General features: G+C 37.4%; 1 protein-coding gene across 4 annotated transcripts in view; it reads left to right on the top strand.

Moving 5' to 3' along the window:
- LOC136848695 (dnaJ homolog subfamily C member 17) overlaps nucleotides 1-20,446 on the top strand; it is a 38,676-nt gene that overhangs the window by 1,468 nt on the left and 16,762 nt on the right. For all 4 annotated transcript variants that reach the window (XM_067121202.1, XM_067121203.1, XM_067121201.1 and 1 more), the window contains exons 2-5: nucleotides 10,860-10,980; nucleotides 12,676-12,829; nucleotides 16,193-16,290; nucleotides 16,481-16,614. In XM_067121202.1, coding sequence (XP_066977303.1) covers nucleotides 10,860-10,980; nucleotides 12,676-12,829; nucleotides 16,193-16,290; nucleotides 16,481-16,614 — 507 coding nt within the window. The remainder of the gene's footprint in view (nucleotides 1-10,859; nucleotides 10,981-12,675; nucleotides 12,830-16,192; nucleotides 16,291-16,480; nucleotides 16,615-20,446) is intronic.

The following is a 20,446-nucleotide window of genomic DNA, read 5'->3' as shown; positions in this document are numbered from 1 at the left end:
TGAGTTTATAAATTTTACAATTAAAAAAAGAAACTGGTGTCATTTTTCATAAATAACATGCATAAAAAAAAAGTTGCAGTCTAAAACAGTATTCCTTACATGAGACCAAAGATATATACAGTTTTTATACTAAAGCTGTGAAAGTTTCATTGAATTTTGTTCAGTCTTTGAGATATGTTCATTAACTGTTTTTTGAGAAAAAAAAAGTTTTTATTTTTTTGGCTTATACTGTATGATAATAACTATGAAACTTTTATAGGTAGAAAGCTGATTTTTGCATTTATAGCATTTATTCATGTAAGAATTATCCCTTGAAATGATCAGATGAAAAGAAATGTGCTTCCTGCATGGTTTCCTCTTGGGTGATTGACATTCGTGACATTTCTCCAATGGAGGCGCTTGCCTTTTGTTCCAATTTCTTATATCTTTTCAGTTCTCTTAAAGTTTATAGTTTGTATATAGTTATCTTATAATACATCTCTTCTTTGCTCCTATTATGACAAAAAATTGACATGATTTATGAAGTATATACACTGTGTCTGTGCATGACACTTCTGAAGGAAACGTTTCCATATGCTTACATATTTTTTATTCATGAACAGACAAAAAAATAAATTGATTTAGAAATTATTTCACTTATGATAGCATAAATTCTGTGAATGTGAATAGTGATGAGGAAGATTGCTATTCATTTGCATATGTCTGTACAGGGTGTGTATATCTGCATATAGCATGTTGATATATACATTATATCATAAATATTTTACTGTAAACATTAGTCAGTAAATACAAAACTGTAGAAATAAGTCAAGAAACAAAAAAAAAATATTATATATACAGTAAATTGTTTAGCACAGAACATGTGTGGTGCCACTTTGATAAGTACCAAGAAAAAATGAAAAATTTGAGCTAGTTACTCTTGATGTTAGGCTTTCCTTGATGGTATCACTAGAGAAAACGGAGACATTTAAGTGGGTAATGCAAGTATGTACATTATTTTGAACTAAATGGGATTAGAAAATTATTTACAAGTTTTACAATAATTTGTCACTCACAGGGCAATAAAAGTAATGAAAAAAATTGTCAGAAAACCCATCTAAATTTATTTTTTTAGCTGTAACACATCAGGTTATGTTTATTTAGACATCAAACAATCCAAAACTGTCAGTAACTCAATTTTGATAATTCCTTGAAATTCAAATCTGAGTAAAATTTACATTCTCAAATATCACCTGCTGGTGTGAGTTGGTGGGTAATGGGTCTGTATATTATTATATCCAGAGGGACTTTATTGTCATTTGGAACTCGTAATCTTTGAAAAGAATCACGAAGAACTTCCGTTTAATCTTCCAACCTTTATCATGGTAATTATGTAAACTCAGTGTCTCCAATTTTTATTTAAAATTTTCAGGTTTATTTACATTGCTGGTGTTAATGGCAGTTTTTAATTAAATGAAATACACATAGGTACCGTAATCTAAGTAATAGAATATGTAGATTATAAAAAGAGCTTCCTCATAATTACATGGAAACTTAATATAATCATTCATAAATAAATTTGGGAAGGGTATCTATCTTCTTATAACAATTTGGTTTTATATAAGTAACTTACCAAGTACAGGCAGTCCCCGGCTGCCGGCGGGCGTTCCGTTCCCGACAGTGTGACAATAACCGAAAATCAGCGATAATAGCGCCGATCCTTAGTTATCGGCAACAATATCTGGTTATCAGCACCAATAACTGGGGATCAGCGCCACTGATAAGTGGGGATCAGTGCCGATAAACGGGGGAATGGTGCCGATAACTGGAGATTGGTGTCGAAAATTCGGTTATTGTCGTCACTAGACAACCGCCATAAAACCAGATCGCCGATAACCGGGGACTGCCTGTAATTACACTGCTATTAGTTCCTAATTTTTTCGGCAGCGTAAGTTTTAAAAATTTCGCCATAGGGGCCATATTGTTTTGGTGTAGGTAACAGACCCCGCCCACTTTCTGGGAAGAATAGGTACAACCAGTTGAGGTATTCAGTTTGTTCCTGCCACTCGTCGTTGGCTGAACATCGGTCGCTAGGTAGCTTTTGTTTTGGTTTGTTTTCACGGTTGTTTGCGGACATTGTAGTTTTTGGTAGCACTAATCAGCTTTTTCCTTAATTGTGACTGAATATGTCAGAATCGAGTGCTCATAGTATTAGGTGTTGCAGCAAGGGCTGCAAGACGAGACTGACATTTGCTAAGTATGACACTCATACTATCTGCACCTCTTGTAGAGGGCAAAATTGTTCTCCTGACATTAATGTGACAAGTATAAGGAGTGGGATCAGGGGAAATGGAAGACTGTAAATTCTCATTTAGTGAGACTTCAAAGAGACAGAGAGAAAGGCGGCTGCTAAAGCCGAGGTTAGGTTGCAGCATTCTCCAGAGGTGTCTGTCCTTTCGACTCCTATGACAGCTTTTCCCTCTATTCCAAGTCCTCTATCTTTACCTGTAACTCCTTTACCTGGCTCCCTACCTTCCAAGCCCAGTGCCTTACCCAGCCTTGAAGCCCAAGTAGATGAGAAATTTAGTGATATGGTGGATACCGTAACCCAGTTGGGCGCTTCCATTAAGATCTTGATAAATCAGTTGAGTGGAAAAAGTGTTAGCACAGATGTCGTGTCAGTGGAATTGGCTACTCGTCCTGCCGACGCTCCTAGACCTAGGTCCCTGTCAAACTCACCTAAACCTGGGAGGAGGCAAACCGAATGTCCAAGGGAGGTCGGTGTGGTTTGCCCATGGGTAGTTGCCCCCTCAATCGAGCCTGCTGACCGTTCCCAGGACTCACCGGACAGCCATTGGAAAGGTGTGCGAATGGATGTGCACACTTTATCGTCGAGTGGTTCCGATTCCAGAGTGGATAGGAGGTGCAGTTGGTGCTTTTCGGACATTTCTAGACTGTTGAAAAGGTTGGCAGCTCTTGAACGCGTTCCTCTGCTCCCTTGTAAGCTTTCCAGAGATCTGGTTTGGACTCATGAACCTTTTTGTAGCTTCTGAGACCAAAAAGACCCCCCGATGTCTCCCGAGCTGTTTATACTGCAACGCTCATCTAAGAAGAGCACTGATTGGGCAGTGTCAGCTGAGCGCCCGGTAGGGGTGCGTTTAGTGTTGGCTGAGCACACAGTGAGGGCAGACAACATTGTGGTTGATCGCTTGTCAGGCGCTAGGCGTTCGGCTGATATCAAGCAGCCATTTGTTGATACTAATGTGCATTTCAAACGTTCGATAGCAGTCAAACGCCCAGTTACATACTTTGGGGCAGTGGATTTTGAGCACCCGAGTGGAGGTGAGTGCACTGTCCGAGCCAAGCGCGCCGACCATCATTTAGTGCCTGATCATCATACATCCCTGTGAAATCTCACCGAACGCGTACCACTGCTTCTGATCTTCCAACGCAGCCAGTTTCGACTAGACTCCTCTCTGGAACCAATTCATCGTCATCTCGATAACATCTTGAACCTTTTAAAGAAGCCTTAAAGTATAGTGCAAGAACAAAAGGACTTAGCTTCTTCAGTCTCATCCGCGGAAGATGTATAGAAAGATGAACCAATGTCGGCTTATGCCTCCTTATTGAAGTTCTTTCTCTTCAGCTATCTGACTTTCTTCTCCCTTTTGGCCCCTTCATCTCTGTTCTCAGCATTTATGATGCGATAACCCACAGGCTCCTCTAACCTGCCGAAGATGGTTCCTTTCCTGTTCCTCGAAGAAGGCTTTGTCTCATATTGGGGATTGGTTGGCCAATAGAGGGATATTGGCAAGGCCACCTTCTGCACCCCTCCTTCTCTTTTGGCAGAAAGGAGATGTAAACCTCCCGTATTCACGCGGGATGCGTTCCAGACAAACCCCGCAAATAGTAAAAATCTGTAAATACTTGCTACCCCCTTCTAAAAATGCTTATAACTGCCCATCTTGAAAGTTCAAATACCAAATGTATACTTAAAGTATCATCCTACATCAAATATACCTTAAATTATTATCCTATTACTGTATTAATCTTTGAAATTATATTATTAATATAATTTCAGTCATCTTAAACATTAGTACCCTTATATTCAACAAGGCTAGCTGGGGCAAAAGAAAGAGAGAGAGAGAGGGAGAGAAAGAAAGAAAGGAAGAAAGAGAGAGAGAGAGAGAGAGAGAGAGAGGAGTGTTTAGCTCTTTAATCTCCCTGACAACAAAAAAATTTATATGTTTGTTTTTTGTCTTCCAAAGATGTAATACCTTTACTGTACTACACATTTTTAAAACACTATGAACACACACACACACACACACACACACACACACACAAACAGTATCTTTTCCTGAGAGCTTCTGAGGGCAACACTCCTTCCCCTCCGGTCAATATGTCAAACTGTCAAGTAAATTGACATTTACCCTCCCTCCTCTCTCAAGTCGAGAATAAAAGACTGTGAATCACTATTTGTTTGTTTAAAATGTTAAAAAATTTACTACACAAATGCATGGCAAATATCATATATACATTATATATATATACAGTATATATATGTATATGTATATATAAATCTCTCTATCTCTCTCTCTCTCTCTCTCTCTTATTTGGATGACAGAACTTTTCTGACATATGTAATACATATGTAAGTTTCTTTTGTATGATAAATAAATGATTTACCTAATAAGTACCAATTTTCAAATATTAAGATTAATAAGATTAAATAATAATAATAATAATATACTATATATTATTATTATTATTATTATTATTTAATCTTATTAACCCTTAAACGCCGAGCCTCTATTTACAAAAGTGTCTGCCGAATGCCGGCGGTGTTCGGGAGTTAGCACCGAAGCGGAAAAAAAGTTTTTTTCAAAAAATCACAGTACGCTTAGTTTTTAAGATTAAGAGTTCATTTTTGGTTCCTTTTTTTGTCATTGCCTGAAGTTTATTATGCAACCATCAGAAATGAAAAAAATATCATTATCATATATAAATATTGAAATATATGACAGCGCGGAAAAAAATTTCATATATAATTGTATACAAATCGCGCTGTGAGCAAAATTGTTAAAGCTAATGAGTTATTTTTTTTTTCGTTGTATTGTACACTAAATTGCGATGATTTTGGTATATAACAAATTGTAAAACGATCAAAGCAACACAGAGAAAATATTATTACAAAATGATGCATGAATTCGTAACGCACGGATGTAAAAAAAAGTTTTTTTCAAAAATTCACCATAAATCGAAATACCCTGTATTGTGCTAGAGACTTCCCATTTGTTGCAAAATGAAGGTAAATGATTGAATGTTACTAGAATGTAAGAGTTTTAGCCTACAATTGCATTTTTCGACCATTTTGGTCGAGTCAAAGTTGACCGAAGGTTGAAATTTTGGCACATTGTGATTTATACGAAAATATTTCGAAACTGAAAAAAGCTACAACCATGAATTATTTTTTGTTGTATTCTACATGAAATTACACATATATATTTTCATATATAAAACTTTATGTAAAGGCTAATATAAAACGGTGCAAACATTATGACAACGTGACAATTTCTGAGATGTTCGGCTGAGTTACAGCGCACGGACGCAAGGAAAAATTTTTTTTCAAAAATTCGCCATAAGTCAAAATATTGTGCTAGAGACTTCCAATATGTTGCAAAATGAAGGTAAATGATTGAATATTACTAGAATGTAAGAGTTTTAGCTTACAATTGCGTTTTTCGACCATTTCGGTCGAGTCAAAGTTACCGAAGGTTGAAATTTTGGTACTTATCGTGATTTATATGAAAATATTTCAAAACTGATAAAAGCTACAACCATGGTTTTTTTCTTTGTATTTTACATGAAATTGCGCACATTTTCATATATAAAACTTTATGTAATGGCTAATATAAAACGGTGCAAAAATTACGACAAAGTGACGAAAGAATTTCTGAGATTTTCGGCCGAGTTAGCACGCGGACATAAGGAAAAATTCACCATAAATCGAAATATTGTGCTAGAGACTTCCAGTTTGTTGCAAAATGAAGGTAAATGATTGAATATTACTAGAATGTAAGATTTTTAGCTTACAATTGTGTTTTTCAACCATTTCAGTCGAGTCAAATTTGACCGAAGGTTGAAATTTTGGCACTTATCGTGATTGATATGGAAATATTTCAAAACTTATAAAAGCTACAACCATGAGTTATTTTTTGTTGTATTCTACATGAAATTGCGCACATTTTCACATATAAAACCTTATGTAACGGCTAATATAAATGGTGCAAAAATTACGACAAAGTGACAAAAGAATTTCTGAGATGCGTTGCTGATGCTTTCTAGTGGGAGAAGAAAGAAATTCACGCATGCGCAGCTGGATCACGCTTGTAAACAAAACAAAAGCGTGATCTGTGAATTCCCAGCATCCCTCAAGGCAAGTGATTTAAAATTTTTTGCAAACTAGGCCTATTAGTATTTTTCCGCGAATATTTAAAAGAACTTTTTGTAGTCGACGTATTTTACGTCCACTTGGCACCCGACAGACAATTTTCGTCAATGTAAAATACGTCCAGTCAGCATTGAAGGGTTAATCTTAATATTTGAAAATTGGTACTTATTAGGTAAATCATTTATTTATCATACAAAAGAAACATATGTATACATTACATATGTCAGAAAAGTTCTGTCATCTAAATAAGAGGGAGAGATAGAGAGATTTATTATTTTTATTTTATGTTGATTATTTAATCTTATTAAACGTAATATTAATAATTGAAAATTATTACGTACCGTAAATCATTATTTTATCATAAAATGCACCCTCTAAAAATACTTGTACTATCATCCTGAAACACTTATATATAATTTTAATATTTCAGTAGTATCAGTTCTGAGCATCTGTCTTCGCTTTAATGGGGTCAGGTTCATCCTGAATGGAGGGGAGAAAACCAGTTTCTCTCTCTCTCTCTGTTTGAGTTACGTGTTATTTAATCTTAGAGTATTATTATTTGAAGGGAGTAGACCCTCTTTTAAACAGGTCTTCTTAGAAAGGATGGCTGTATTATGCGAATTTATCTTATATAGTGTCTTTTCTATCTTCCTTATGATTCGCTTTTCAGGCTCAGCGATATTAGTCAGTAACTGGCCGATATTCATGTTGGAAAAGGATAGTGTGCGGAATATGGGAAGTCTTTTATTAAAACATCCAATCAGAAATCGTTCGTCTGGGTTCAGGTTCTATTCTAGGTACTGTCGACATGTTTCAACCAGCTCGTTGGTCATCCTCTGGACGTGGTTGCAGAAGGTCTGAAGAAACGAGGTGCTCGGGTTGGTATTTATAGGGGGGGTCTTGATCGGTCCTGAATTATGATTGGCTGCCCGGGGCATGTACCCTCGGGCGGAGCCTTCTCATCCAAGTCGATGTTCGGTTTTCGTCTTGCGTGCGAGCGGCGTTGTAGTGCTGAGGATGAAGAGAAGAATTTTGATCCTCGGATGCCGAATTTTGATTCGCTCGTTCGCTATGAGGATCGCTCGGTGCATGTCTCCTGGCTGCCGTGGGGAGGAGAAAGGTTTCTTGTGTAATGTTGAGTGTTGGTTTCTCCTTCCCAATGTGCAATGCTTCCAAGAGGCGTAGGCTGCGGTGGTCGGTAGTTCGGTCAATTATTTCGATGTTCGTGATTATGTCTTTTCTTGCTATTCTCTGGTTATGGACGGTCCTGGCATGATTAAAGATAGCCCCCTCTTGGGCGTGGCAGGAAATCCTCTTGGAGAAACGCATGGTGGTCATACCGATGTAAGAACCGAGGCATCCTCGGACGGGGCATGAGTACCGGTATACCACGTTGGTTTTCTTCAAGGGGTCCTGCTGAGGGGGGGCTGGGTTGTTACGCATAACCAGGCTGCTTGTCTTTCTGCTCTTGTAATAAATAACCAGATGTATATTTTTGTTGGAGTCAACAGGGCTGACATTATTCTCCTGAAGGACAGCTGGCGCAGGAAGACATCTCCAGACTCATTTGTCTTCCCCATTACTCCCGAAATCAAAGAGGACCTTCGGTGGTGGCTGGGAGAAGAGAGATTCCTGGTAGGGAAGTCTTTATTCCCTCTGAACCCAAGCCTAACCTTGTTCTCAGACACTTCAGACCTGGGATGGGGAGCTCATTTACAGGACTTGAAAGTTTCAGGGGCATGGTCGCAAGAAGAAAGATTGCTCCACATCAGTGTAAAGGAGTTGAAAGCGATACATCTGGCTCTTCAGCATTTTGCTTCAGTGACATACAGCAAAATAATTGCAGGCCACTTGGACAACATGACGGTGCTGGCCTACGTAAGGAACCAGGGAGGCAGTCACTCTTTCCCTCCTTGCCAAGCGGCCAGAGATCTTTTCGTTTGGGCCCAGAACAGCCTACTTGGATTGTTACCCACTTCATTCAGGGCAAGACGAACATTCTTGCAGATGAGTTGAGTCGCCGCAAACAGGTCCTACTGACGGAGTGGATGCTGAATCCGCAGGTGTGCACCGACCTGTGGAAACGGTGGGGGAGGCCGTCGACAGACATGTTTGCGACGTCGAAGAATCATCGTCTTCCCCTGTATTGCTCACCAGTTCCGGACCTTCTGACTTGGGCAACAGATGCAATGTTCCAGGACTGGTCCGACGTGGACATGTATGTCTTCCCGATAGTCAGTATGGTGAGGGAAGTCATCAACAAGTTTCAATCTCGCGGCAACTCGTTGATGACTAGTGGCCCCATTTTGGCTGCAGAGGGAATGGTTCCCAGACCTTCTAAGCCTCACAGTGGACTCCCCAAGACTTTTCCACAGCGTCGAAGTCTTCTCAAACAAACTCATTTCCTCCGCTATCATCAAGGCTTGTCCACTCTCGCTCTGACAGGCTTCAGGCTGTCAGGAAGCTTGTCAGAGCAAAAGGGTTTTCAAAGGCAGCTGCGAAGGCTATTGCCAAACTGTAGATGACAATCTTCATCCAACGTCTACCAGGCTAAGTGGTCAGTTTTTCGTGACTGGTGTTGAAGACACAGTATCTTGTCTTCTGAGACAACTTTAGCTCAAATAGCCGATTTTTTTAATCTTCCTGAAGTCTTTCGGGGACTAGCAACTTCGACTATTAAAGGCTGTAGATCCATGCTCAATTCTCTCTATAAGCACAGAGGTTTGGATCTTGCAACAAGTCAGGATCTAGTGATTTGATTAAACCTTTCGATACTTCAAGGGAACACAGACTGCCTTCTATTCCTTGGAACCTAGACGTCGTGCTTCGTTGGCTCTCAGGGCCTCCCTTCGAGCCTCTTCATACACCTTCCTTGAGAGACTTAACGAGGAAGACTCTCTTTTCGGTTGCTCTAGTGACAGCCAAAACAGTTAGTGAATTACTGGCCTTGGACAAGCAGGTTGGCTTTTCACAAGGTGATGCGTTCTGCATGTTTACCTTTGGATTTCTTGTGAAGAACGAAACCCCAGCCAATCCTTGGCGCCGTTCGTTCTCTATCAAGAACTTTACAGATATCCTGGGACCTACAGACCAGGAGAGAGTTCTCTGTCCAGTCAGAGCCTTAAAATGGTACATGGAGAGGACTAAGAGCATCAGAGGTTCCTCTCATAACCCCTGGTGTTCCGTAAAGAACCCATCTCGTTCTATGTCGAAGAACGTGTTATCCTTCCTTCTTAGAGAAGTTGATCTTTAAATCCCACAGGGGAGTTCAGGAAGAGGCCTCATCTTTGTTGAAAGTTAAAGTCTACGAAGTCAGGGCAGTCACCACTTCACTGGCTTTTAAATGCAATCTCTCACTGTTGGCTATACAGTACTTCAATCTATGTACTGGAAGCGCAGATCTGTGTTTGCCTCTCATTATTTGCGTGATGTAGAAACCACTCATGAAAATTGCAGTACAATAGGACCGTTCTCCGTGGCTGGCTTGTTACTGAGGAAGGAAGGGTAGGAGCATGTCTCCTTTTTCTCTGTCTCCTTGTCTTGATTTTAGGTGATTGAGTTTGGGAGCCTGGGGGTACTATGTACCTGGAGTACCCACCAGTCATTATCTCCTTGTGGTTGGGTTTGGTATTTTATGTAAGGTGTAGGTAACAATATTTGGTCGAAAAATTTTTTCTTGTACTGCGCCCAGGGCAAAGGCACATTCTTTTGTAAAATGCTTTGGCAACCATTGGAGTACTCCTTGGTGGCAAAGCACCCACTAAAGTAGAGGCGATTCATAGCTTTACTGCTGCACCACTACAGGTTGATGATGAGCACCGACCAGAGGCAGTACCTGTCTGCTGTAGCTCTCTCAACAGGTAAGGTTACAAATGCTGGCTGCCTATCTGTTTCAAATTCATCTCCATTACTGAGTGTTTTTGAGTAGTTAGTGTCCATGTATCCCACCTCCTTTCTTTGTAGGGTTCAGCAATGCAGTTACTTGGTAAGTTACTTATATAAAAATGACTTTTTATAATAAAATAAAGTTTTATATATACTTACCAAGTAATTACATGATCGGAGCCCTCCCGCCTCCCCTCTAATGGACATTGTGCATGAACGAATTGAATACCTGAGCCGGTTGTAGCTATTCTTCCCCGAAATTTGCCGACGTCGTTTGCCTACACCAAAACAATATGAGCGTTACAGCGAAATTTTTAAAACTTAAGCTGCCGTGAAAAGTAAGGAACTAATAGCAATGTAATTACTTGGTAAGTATATATAAAACTTTATTTTAGTATAGAAATGTCATTTTTTTATTTGAATTTTTACAGCATTCTGAAAGAAATTGAAGGTGTCGGGAACAGATATCATTATTTTTTTAAACTGGTAGGTTCAGCTTAACCTTCTGACTTTTGACTTAGAATTTTGACTTTCCTTCCAGATCAAAAAATCATACAGGAAGAAAGCCCTTAAATGCCATCCCGATAAAAACCCAGACAACCCCGATGCAGCCAAAGAGTTTGATAGACTGAAGAAAATTCTAGAGATATTGCTTGATCCAGGCAAGTACAAGGAATTATGGATGCTTTATTCATATTTATTCTTTATGTTGATTATAATTATTAGCTTACTTCTTCAGATTTTCTTCTGTTTTTTGAACTTAGAGCCTACGTCTTGCACATGACCCAAGTTTTAGAAATTAAATACAGTACAGTATAAACCAGTTGGTTGTGATAGGAAACATGATTTTGTTTATAAATTGCAGATTTTCTACCATCATTTTTTATTTTATTTAATTGCTTAGAGATTCCAGGTCTCTGTTAGGAATGTAGTGGCATCAATGCACCTCATGTGGTATACTGTAGGCATTACTGAAGGTTGCTTGCTGATACCCTTCAGCCCTTAGCCACACCCACTGTTTAACCTTTTACCTTACCTTGTGTACTTCCTTTCCTCCATCTTGCTGTCCAACCACTCCAGCTACCAGTTTTCACCTTAAGCACTGAATGATTGACAGTGCACCAGTGCTTGGCCTGAGAGCTATGTTTTTATATATCAAATCAGAGACCCCAGGTCATGGATAAATTTTTTATGCTAGAATGTTTAAGTACAATTAATGTATGGTATACAATTAGTGTATGGTATACAAACCTACCTAACCAATCGGCTAACTTAAAGCTAAGAACATACTCTGCTTAGCAAAAATATGTTTCTTTCTTTCATATTTAAATTTGGATGGCCGTCAAAGAAAATACAATTAAGTGGAATAAAATATTTCTTAAGTTAACTGCCGTAGTTTATTCTGAATATGGGTTTTAACCTAGTAACACATGCAATTACAGTACAGTACTTTAAATTTTGAATATTTATTACCCCAAAATAAACCCTCAATACAGAAAATGTTTATTGTCTATCACAGCAGGTCAAGACAATAGAGTCTCAAATATATGCATTTTTTCTTGGGAAAACACCACAATACAGTATACTGTACAGGTAAACGATCAACATTTCCCAAAATTCCATTTACAGTAAATCCCCCTCAACATGAACAGAGATAGCTGTCCTCATTGTTTTTGTAATCAGCAAAATTATGACAGACATCTGTCCTGTGAAAACACTCCGTAACATCAAAGCACTGGAAACCATCCCTGTATACCCTTGCTGACAAGTGCATCTGTAGCTTCTTTCAGTGCTAATGCAATTGGCATTTACATTTTATGAGTCCATTCCTTCCAGCACTCATTTACATCTCCACAAAGTTTGCTATCTCCAGTGATCGAGTTTACACATGCAAATGAAGCTCCCTTGAGAATTTACACAATGTCATTCACATCACAGCCATGGGTTCCATCTAGACACTTTCATCATCAGTGCTTCTCTTCACATTCTGTACTTAGAGATTTACATTGGCCAAACTAGCTAATTATGGGCAAACCTTCATTATTTCCTCCTGAAATGATAAACTTATGATATTAAAATGAGGATTTGGATAACAAAAAATGCAATAAAAAGTTATATTTATATATCTAATATAAAATAGAAAATAAAGTATTTTTTCATAAATACAGCTTAATTGATACTGCCAAGTGTGTAGGGCGTCGAGTTTTTTGCAGAGACAGTGCATGAAAGGCTACAGTATTTGTTATATAAAAATAAGGAGCCTGTGATGATCCAAATCCTCAGGAGATCCAATACATGGAGACCATTCAAAAGACATTGTTTTACACATTTGTATTCATTCGGTTTTTCTGTTACAGGGGCACGTAAAGCTTACGACAAGGTATTGAAAGCACGGAAAGCTGCTAAAATCAGAGCTCGAGAGGCTGATGTCAAGACACAAAAGCTCAGGTCAGATCTAGAAGAACGTGAACGCAGGGCCCAGGCGCACCCACATATATCTGAAGAAGAAAGGTATTTTAAAGTTCTACATCACTGGTTGGTTGCAAGCAGTTTTTCAGAATCAAGGCCAATATATTTTAATCAACTTTACAAGTACGGTACAGTTGCTTCTTAATCTGCTAGAGATTATTGTGAATAGAGATATGAATAACATTTTTTATAATTAACATTATTTTAATAAAAATTTTAATTATTGTGTTCTGTCAGTAACTTATCTCTTCCCCCATATTACAATGATTTAATCTCATATCAGTTGAAACCATTACTTTAATATAATATATTCAGGTGTTGTCACTATTGTTTATTGCAAATTAACTTTTATGGAAGTTAAACTGTGATTTCATTAACAGAACATTCCCAGCAGACAAAGTTCTAATACAAGCTGACAACATCTACGGATCTAGTAATGTGTCAGAATCATAGTATAGAAAGGAGTGTGGAGTTGTATAAAGTCTGTGTGAATGTAAGTTGAATCAGATAAGAGAAGTATTGTCATTCACTTTGTTTACATAATCTATTCCAAGTCTTGTCCAGAATCACCTGTCTGTGGGTTACCTATACAAAATTGAAAGACTTAGAAAATCATTTGTTGAAATATAGAATTGTCAGATACTAAGAAAATCATTTGTTGAAATATAGAATTGTCAGGTACTATATACAACAGACCCACCTTACATTTAGCAAACTGATTTTGATTGTAAACTTATTACTTGAAATATTTATTCTAAAATGCCTTAGACTATACAGTACAGTAAATCTATTGTAGTCCTGTTTGTTTATTAGCAAAATGAAGTTAGTGATGTACTTTTTTTTTTTTTTTAACAAAATGCATTTCCCCCATGAACCTCCTTGAAATTAGAAATATATATATATATATATATATATATATATATATATATATATATATATATATATATATATATATATATATATATATATATATATATATATATATGTGTGTGTGTGTGTGTGTGTGTGTGTATATTATATATGTATATATATATATATATATATATATATGTGTGTGTGTGTGTGTGTGTGTGTGTGTGTATAAATTATTTATTTTTCATTGCCCAGAGATGTTTTTGTTTTACAAGGCATCACCTTGGGATGGTTTCACTTCATTACCTCTATTAGTACCTTGAGATTGACTCAACTACTGGGCCAGCACCTTAAGTGCAGGTTTTCTCTCTTTCTTTCATGAGAGCCTGTCTTGAGAATGTGCTGCTGCTTTAGAAATTCATCCTCATTTCATTAGCCATTGAAGCTTGGGTTATTTTCAAAAGGTTGGTACTCCTCTTGCTTGGGCTCCCACACTCAGTTTTTGCAGACAGTATTCCATTCCATTTCTTGACACCCTATTCCTCTTGGAGACTTTGGTCTCTGCTCAGTTCATTTGTCCCTTCTGAATATTTTCGCCTTCAGAGCACCAGCAGTTCATCATGCCTTGTGCTAAGCTGCTGTTCAGGCTTTGTTCAAGTTGATGGGTTTGTTGTGGAACAGTTATAATTTTTAACAACAAAATTTATTTTTTAAATACAAACTCTATACTTTTTTAAGTGAAGGCCTTCTCCCAACTCTTTGGTTCTGTTGCAGCTGAATCAGGTTGTCCTAAGAATGATTCAGTTAACTACTGGAGACACAAGGTACCATAAGCACATTCTTTAATCTACGTGAGCCACATGATCTTTTTCTAAAAGTGGTATGACTTTTTCCAGATTTTAGCTGAAGTGAAAAAAATAAATGTTGATTTAAAAGATTATATTCTGTTTTTGTAGATCATCATTTATGAACACAGTTACAGTGCTTAGGACAAGTTGCTCGTGAACTTCGTGCTAGATAACAAAGTACAGTGCAGTAGAGTTGGAGAAGTAAGCTTTAGATATTACAGAAAATTCACATCCAAGTTTGTAGAAGCATATCTCCATGACTCAGAGATGGCAAGAAGAGTAGAGTACTGTGTGCTAGCTTTGAGTCTTCTCTGTCTAATGATGAAGTAAGAGCCAATAATTCAATCATGACTCATTCCAAAGCCATTCATTTATCTCATTCTTTGGATGGCTGGTTTTTGTTAGCAAAGATATTTCTACAGCCTTTGTAACCTCTGGTGTAGATTTCTGTAACCTATGGTTTAACTGTTGCAGCTTTGCATATGCTTTTAGTTGTCATTGAACACCAAGTAGAACAACTTACATTCATGTCTGTTCACACCTTATCAGAGCAAGAGGACCAAAGCTAGAAACTGTGACCTATTGTAATTTAGGGTGGTGGCTGGAAATAAAGTCACAGGGAAAAAAGTCAATTTTGGCTAGGAAAAAAGTCACAGGAAAAAACTCACATTAATTTATGGTGGCTGGTAATAAAATCACAAGGAAAAATCCACAATATTTCTTGTGGGGTCATTGTCTTTATGATATTTACAGTCTTTTGTATATGTTTACTGTAATCCCCAACGGGCTTGTACTAATCATGCCGTAAAGGTGGATACATACCACGTTAAAAAAAAATTCCTCAATGGGCTTGCACTAAACACGCCGCAAAGGTGGATGCATGGTTACATATCGGTTTAAAGCCCTTGGGGGTCACTATCTAGGAAAGATTAATGTGACTTTTTTTTTTTCCTGGGACTTTTTCCTGTGACTTTTTTTCTGTGACCTTTTACCTGTGACTTTTTCACCTGGATTCTCTAGGGTGGAGACTTCTTGGAGATGTCAGCAGGATTTCTCAAACTAGAGGCTGCAGATGTTTGAATCTAGGATGTATTTAAAAATAAGATTAATTCCCTTCTTTCTTTAAGGTAAAGTCCTAAAAGTTCTTGATAGTAGCTGTTAAATAGCTAGAAGAGATAATAAAAACAGTCTTTCTTGACTGTTGGCAAAGTCCTTCCTGATAGAGAGATGCTGTGATAGATGTTACCTTGGAACCTCCTGCCCCTGAGTATAATGGCTTTAAACACATGTGGGTAACAAAAAGGTTCACAAGCCTGTCCGTTAGGTAACTAAGGACCAAACTCTCAGGTCACTCAAATCTACGGGGTTGCATTAGTGGTCAGATGAAAATGGTTTTGTCCATTATTTGCGGTAGTAAAATTGGTTTCCCAATCATCTTCAGTCTTTGATGAGCCACAAATGATAACTACTCCTATGGGCAATGTTTATTATCCATGGGTGATAAGATTTAGTGTAAGATGTAGTGGCATGCTTGGAAGCTCCATGGAAACCTCTGAAAAAATTACTGACTTGCAACATTTACTTGAGATGCTTTATAAATTCTCCCTGTTGATGAGAGATCTGTGACTTTTTTCTCATTCTAACAATTTACCTTACTCTGAATGATTATAGTGTGTGCTAAAAAATACCTTTTTATTTTCCAAAGATTCCGCCGTGAATTGAAACGCTTGGAAGAGGAAGGGCAGCGTATAATTGAAGAAGAATTAGAAAAATTGAACAAAGAAGTGGAAAGAGAACTAAGAGGTAAAATTTCTCTTAATGTTTTGCAGACTTTTTTGTTACTTATTGTTGTTGAAGGGGATACTTTATATATCCACAAACTTTTATTTTGTACTATTTAGAGAGCAGTTATTTAGTACAATATGACAATTGATACATGTTTATCCATCTAATAGAAAATAAGGTTCCTTTTTTTTTTTTTTTTCTTTTGCAGAAGCACCAGGGGTTAATGAAAAAGAGCGTACAACAAAGGATATTGAAGTAGGGCATAAAGTGAAAGTTAAATGGGCAATATCCAGAGAGTCTCCTGGGTATACTGAGGAAGAAATACGCCAGCTCTTTTACAAGGTAACTTATTTTTGTAATGTTTGTAGGTTTAGTAGAGATCTAGATTTAAGTCTCAAATAATTTTTTCTGTTATAGTCTTGATAGCTTGACATCTTTATTACCTGCAGTAAATTTTACATAAAGAGAAACATGTATTTCCTGTCAAAAATTTTTTTCTTATAAGGAATAACCCAAAGAGAGAGAGAGAGGAAAGATTTTTGATAAAAGTGAGAATGGCAAGCAAGCATATACACCATAAGTGCAGAGTTGACCTTAAAGCAATCCATTCTATTATATACTGACCTTAAAGCAATCCATTCTAATACATATACATGCACCATTTCACAGACTGAAAAATTAATACAGTATAACTACATTATTGTATTAAGTACAATAATCTTCCTTATTAAATAAAATACTGTACCAGAGGGAGAGAGAGAGAGAGAGAGGCGGGGTGAGCACATCAAGTACATAGTTTTTGTTAATGTAATGCATACCTGTAAGTATACACACAAACACATACATAAACTGAAAAATATACATATGTAAGACTACATTACTTTATTAAGTACAGTATTATATTGCATTAAATAAATGTCATTAAAAATACTGTATTAGAAAGTGCTATCACAAAATGTGCACTGTGTTTTGTTTTGTACCATGGTTCACATACACATTGAGAAATTAAGTGAAACCATCTTAAAAATGTAAATGCTGGGTAAGATTAATCAATGTAGAAAAGAGAGGCCGAATGATCAGTCGTCAGTTGTAAAATTATATTAGTTAAAAGAAGAAAAGGCAAAAGATAAAGAACAAGAATAGTATCTCACCAAAGTAAACTTATAGAGGGAAGAATGTATGAGGACAGGAGGATAGGAAAACTTTTTTTTTTTTTTTTTACCAAATTAAGTATACAAAGGAGTACAAACTTGCAAAGGCAAAACCATCGCAAATACATGCAGACCTGCACTTAAGACCAGGCAATTAAAACTTTTCTGAACACTAACCTTCAGGATAACATACAGTCTTAACAGTTCTGTCAGCTTGTCAAGAGCTTTTGTATTCATATAATTTTTTATTTTTGATATCGTAGTCGCTGTTTCGTCGTCAAGGAGTTACCCCCATGGTGTGCCAGCGCTCCATGATGACTAGACTAGTATCAAAGAAATATTTTTCCAGCCTGGCCTTGTAGCCGGGTATTGTGTCGCAGTGAAAACACTATGACACATGCTAGAGTATAATGGACTTGAAGATAAGAGGGCATTTTCCCTTATCTTCACCAAAGCTGAACCCAGTTTTTCCTGTGTCAAAAAATGCCAGAGGTGACTATTGCGCATGTGCATCTGCCATCTTGTTTACAACCAGGGCAGGCAAAAGACCAGCTCCATTACCCTCTGTTAGTGCAAGTTACACACACACGATGCTTCAGTGTTCCTTACTGTTTTCACCAGCAAGAATTATGGAAACATCCAAATGCAGAAGTTAAGTGCTTGTTTTTAAGCTCGAGTTAAAAATTGTTAGTTTTAACTGTGGAACAAATGTTTTTTGTGTACGGAATCCCGGAAACCGGACTTTGTTTTCAGAGCACATGGTCAGTGATCTCTCATCATCTCTGTTATTTGCAAAAGCTCCCAAAATTTTAGTTTTTGATCATTCAATTTAAAATGTGTAACTAAAGAGATGTTCCACAATTTATTATTAATTTAGATAATCCTTTCAGATAACAATGTCCACAATAGCCTAGGCGGTAGCCTACACTAGACGGTAACCTAACAAATTCCGTGTGAATAATGTAAATATAGCAAATGTTGTCCGTAGCCCATATCCTAGGATTACACATCCTAAAGGTGATTTAAATAACCTGGATTAGGTAGTAACCCAGTTTAAGGTAAGTAAGAACCTTTTAAGACATATTCTATAATGTACCTAGGCAACAGCCTAGTTTACACCAAGGATCCTAGAATTCAATAAACAGGAATTTAAAATTTTCCCTCTATATAGCCTCTATACTTGCATATCATCTAAAATAATCCAGGACTAGGCAGTAGCTATTTTAGCTTTAGTGTTAAACTCTTACAAAACATCCCATTATTGGACAATCACTTTCCTAGACAGTAATCTAGAACTAGATGAAAATAGTAACCTGTGCCAGATGAGATGGTAGCCTAGCCTTGAGGCTACATACCAAGGCAATTGTGTTTTATGTAACCATACCCTTGTGAAATAAATAGTCCAGATTAGGCAGTATCCTGGATTAGGGTAAGTGATAACCTGGCTGTAAGAGTGTACATTATTGGGTTACTATATTATATAATTGACCAAATAACCTAGGATTGGATACAAACAAGGGAGGTTGTCAGCCTGAGCTAGACAAAAATAGTAGCCTAACTGTGTTTACTTACTAGCAAGTTGCTAAGTTTATATAGCCTGTATATTTAAGTGCATATAAACAGTATTCTAGGATTAATAACATTGGTAAGGGAAGCCTAGGAGTACAAATAAACAGTATTCTAGGGTCCATAACATTAGTAAGGTCTTATGAAGCCTATACCCTTACAGGTGATATAAACCTAGAACAGGCAATAGCCTAACTAGATTAAGTGGAAATCCCGTAAGGGAACGTTCCTACTGTTAATTTAGAAACGGTAGGGCTGAGTATCAGACAAAAAGGTAGTCTCGGCTACATAAAACGAAAAACCAGATATTAAGAGGATTAATTTTTGGTGTAGCTTATATCCTTAGGTTTTTAATTAAACCTAGAATAAGAAACGACATGGAATAAGTTAAGCGAAAATCTTCTAAGAGATCTTCTATTCTTAGATTAAAGTAGATTATACTAGGAGGATTAACCTAAGCCATTTAAAACAGTAGCTTGGGTTAGTTATTAAACAAATTAGTTTATAGATTAGTCCTTATGGCATGATAATTTAGAATTAAAATTTTACATAGCCATTGCAAGAGGACCAACAGTTTAAGTAATGCAGCCCTATATGCTGTCAGGGTCAGCCTAAACCTAAAATGGTTTAAGTTAACTTGGATATTTTATAAAAGGTATTACATTTATGCATAGTAACCAAATCAACCTGTAAGATGTAGTATACTAACGGCACAGGGTTTTACAAAAGTGTCCATTTTTAAACAACAATTTATACTCATTAGTTCCTAATAACAACTTGGTTCTTTCACTACAGGGTCACCATGATGCAGGACCCTCAGCTCAAGTGTTCTGTAGCAAATTGCACGGTTCGCTTTTTGCCAGTGGATACGGCCCATTCCACCAGCCATAAGCATAGTCCTTGCAAAAAACAGGAGAGATTTGCTTGGTCGCCAGATATGTGCAAAATTTGCAGTGTGCTCTTGGCAGCAAATTTTAAGGACGAGACAGCTCGTTTCAGGCTGTCATGATGGGTCCAAGGGTCAGCAAGGGGGAGATTATATCTTTCCAGCGGAACTCCAGCAGCATATATTTAACCCATTCTCAGATGATCCATATTTGGGCCAAAACCCAGTAACATCAGTCCCCAATACCTCCCAAGTAAACTCTGTGGAGAAAATGGAGGAAGTTCCTCTTGGAGGTGATTATCATTTAGATGAAGTTGATATTGCTACCGAAATGGCCTTGCTGAACCCAGAAGGATCAGGGACACTACCTTCAGCCTACCGGGGGAGAAACTTTCCAGAAGGAATTCAATCCCCCTGGCCTCACTCATTCATTATTAAAAGTTTAATTGATATTCTAGGTCCAGAGGAAGTAGAGAGAACCCTTTGCCCTGTAAGGGAAGTAAGATACTATTTACTGAGAACAGAAAAGATCCGTGGGCTGCAGAGCAACCTTTGGTGCTCAGTAAAGGAT

The sequence above is a fragment of the Macrobrachium rosenbergii genome, chromosome 19 (genome assembly GCF_040412425.1).
Source record: "Macrobrachium rosenbergii isolate ZJJX-2024 chromosome 19, ASM4041242v1, whole genome shotgun sequence".
Classification (NCBI taxonomy): Eukaryota; Metazoa; Arthropoda; class Malacostraca; order Decapoda; family Palaemonidae; genus Macrobrachium; species Macrobrachium rosenbergii.
Note: the sequence above shows the minus strand (reverse complement) of the source record. Positions and strands in the feature narration are given on the sequence as shown.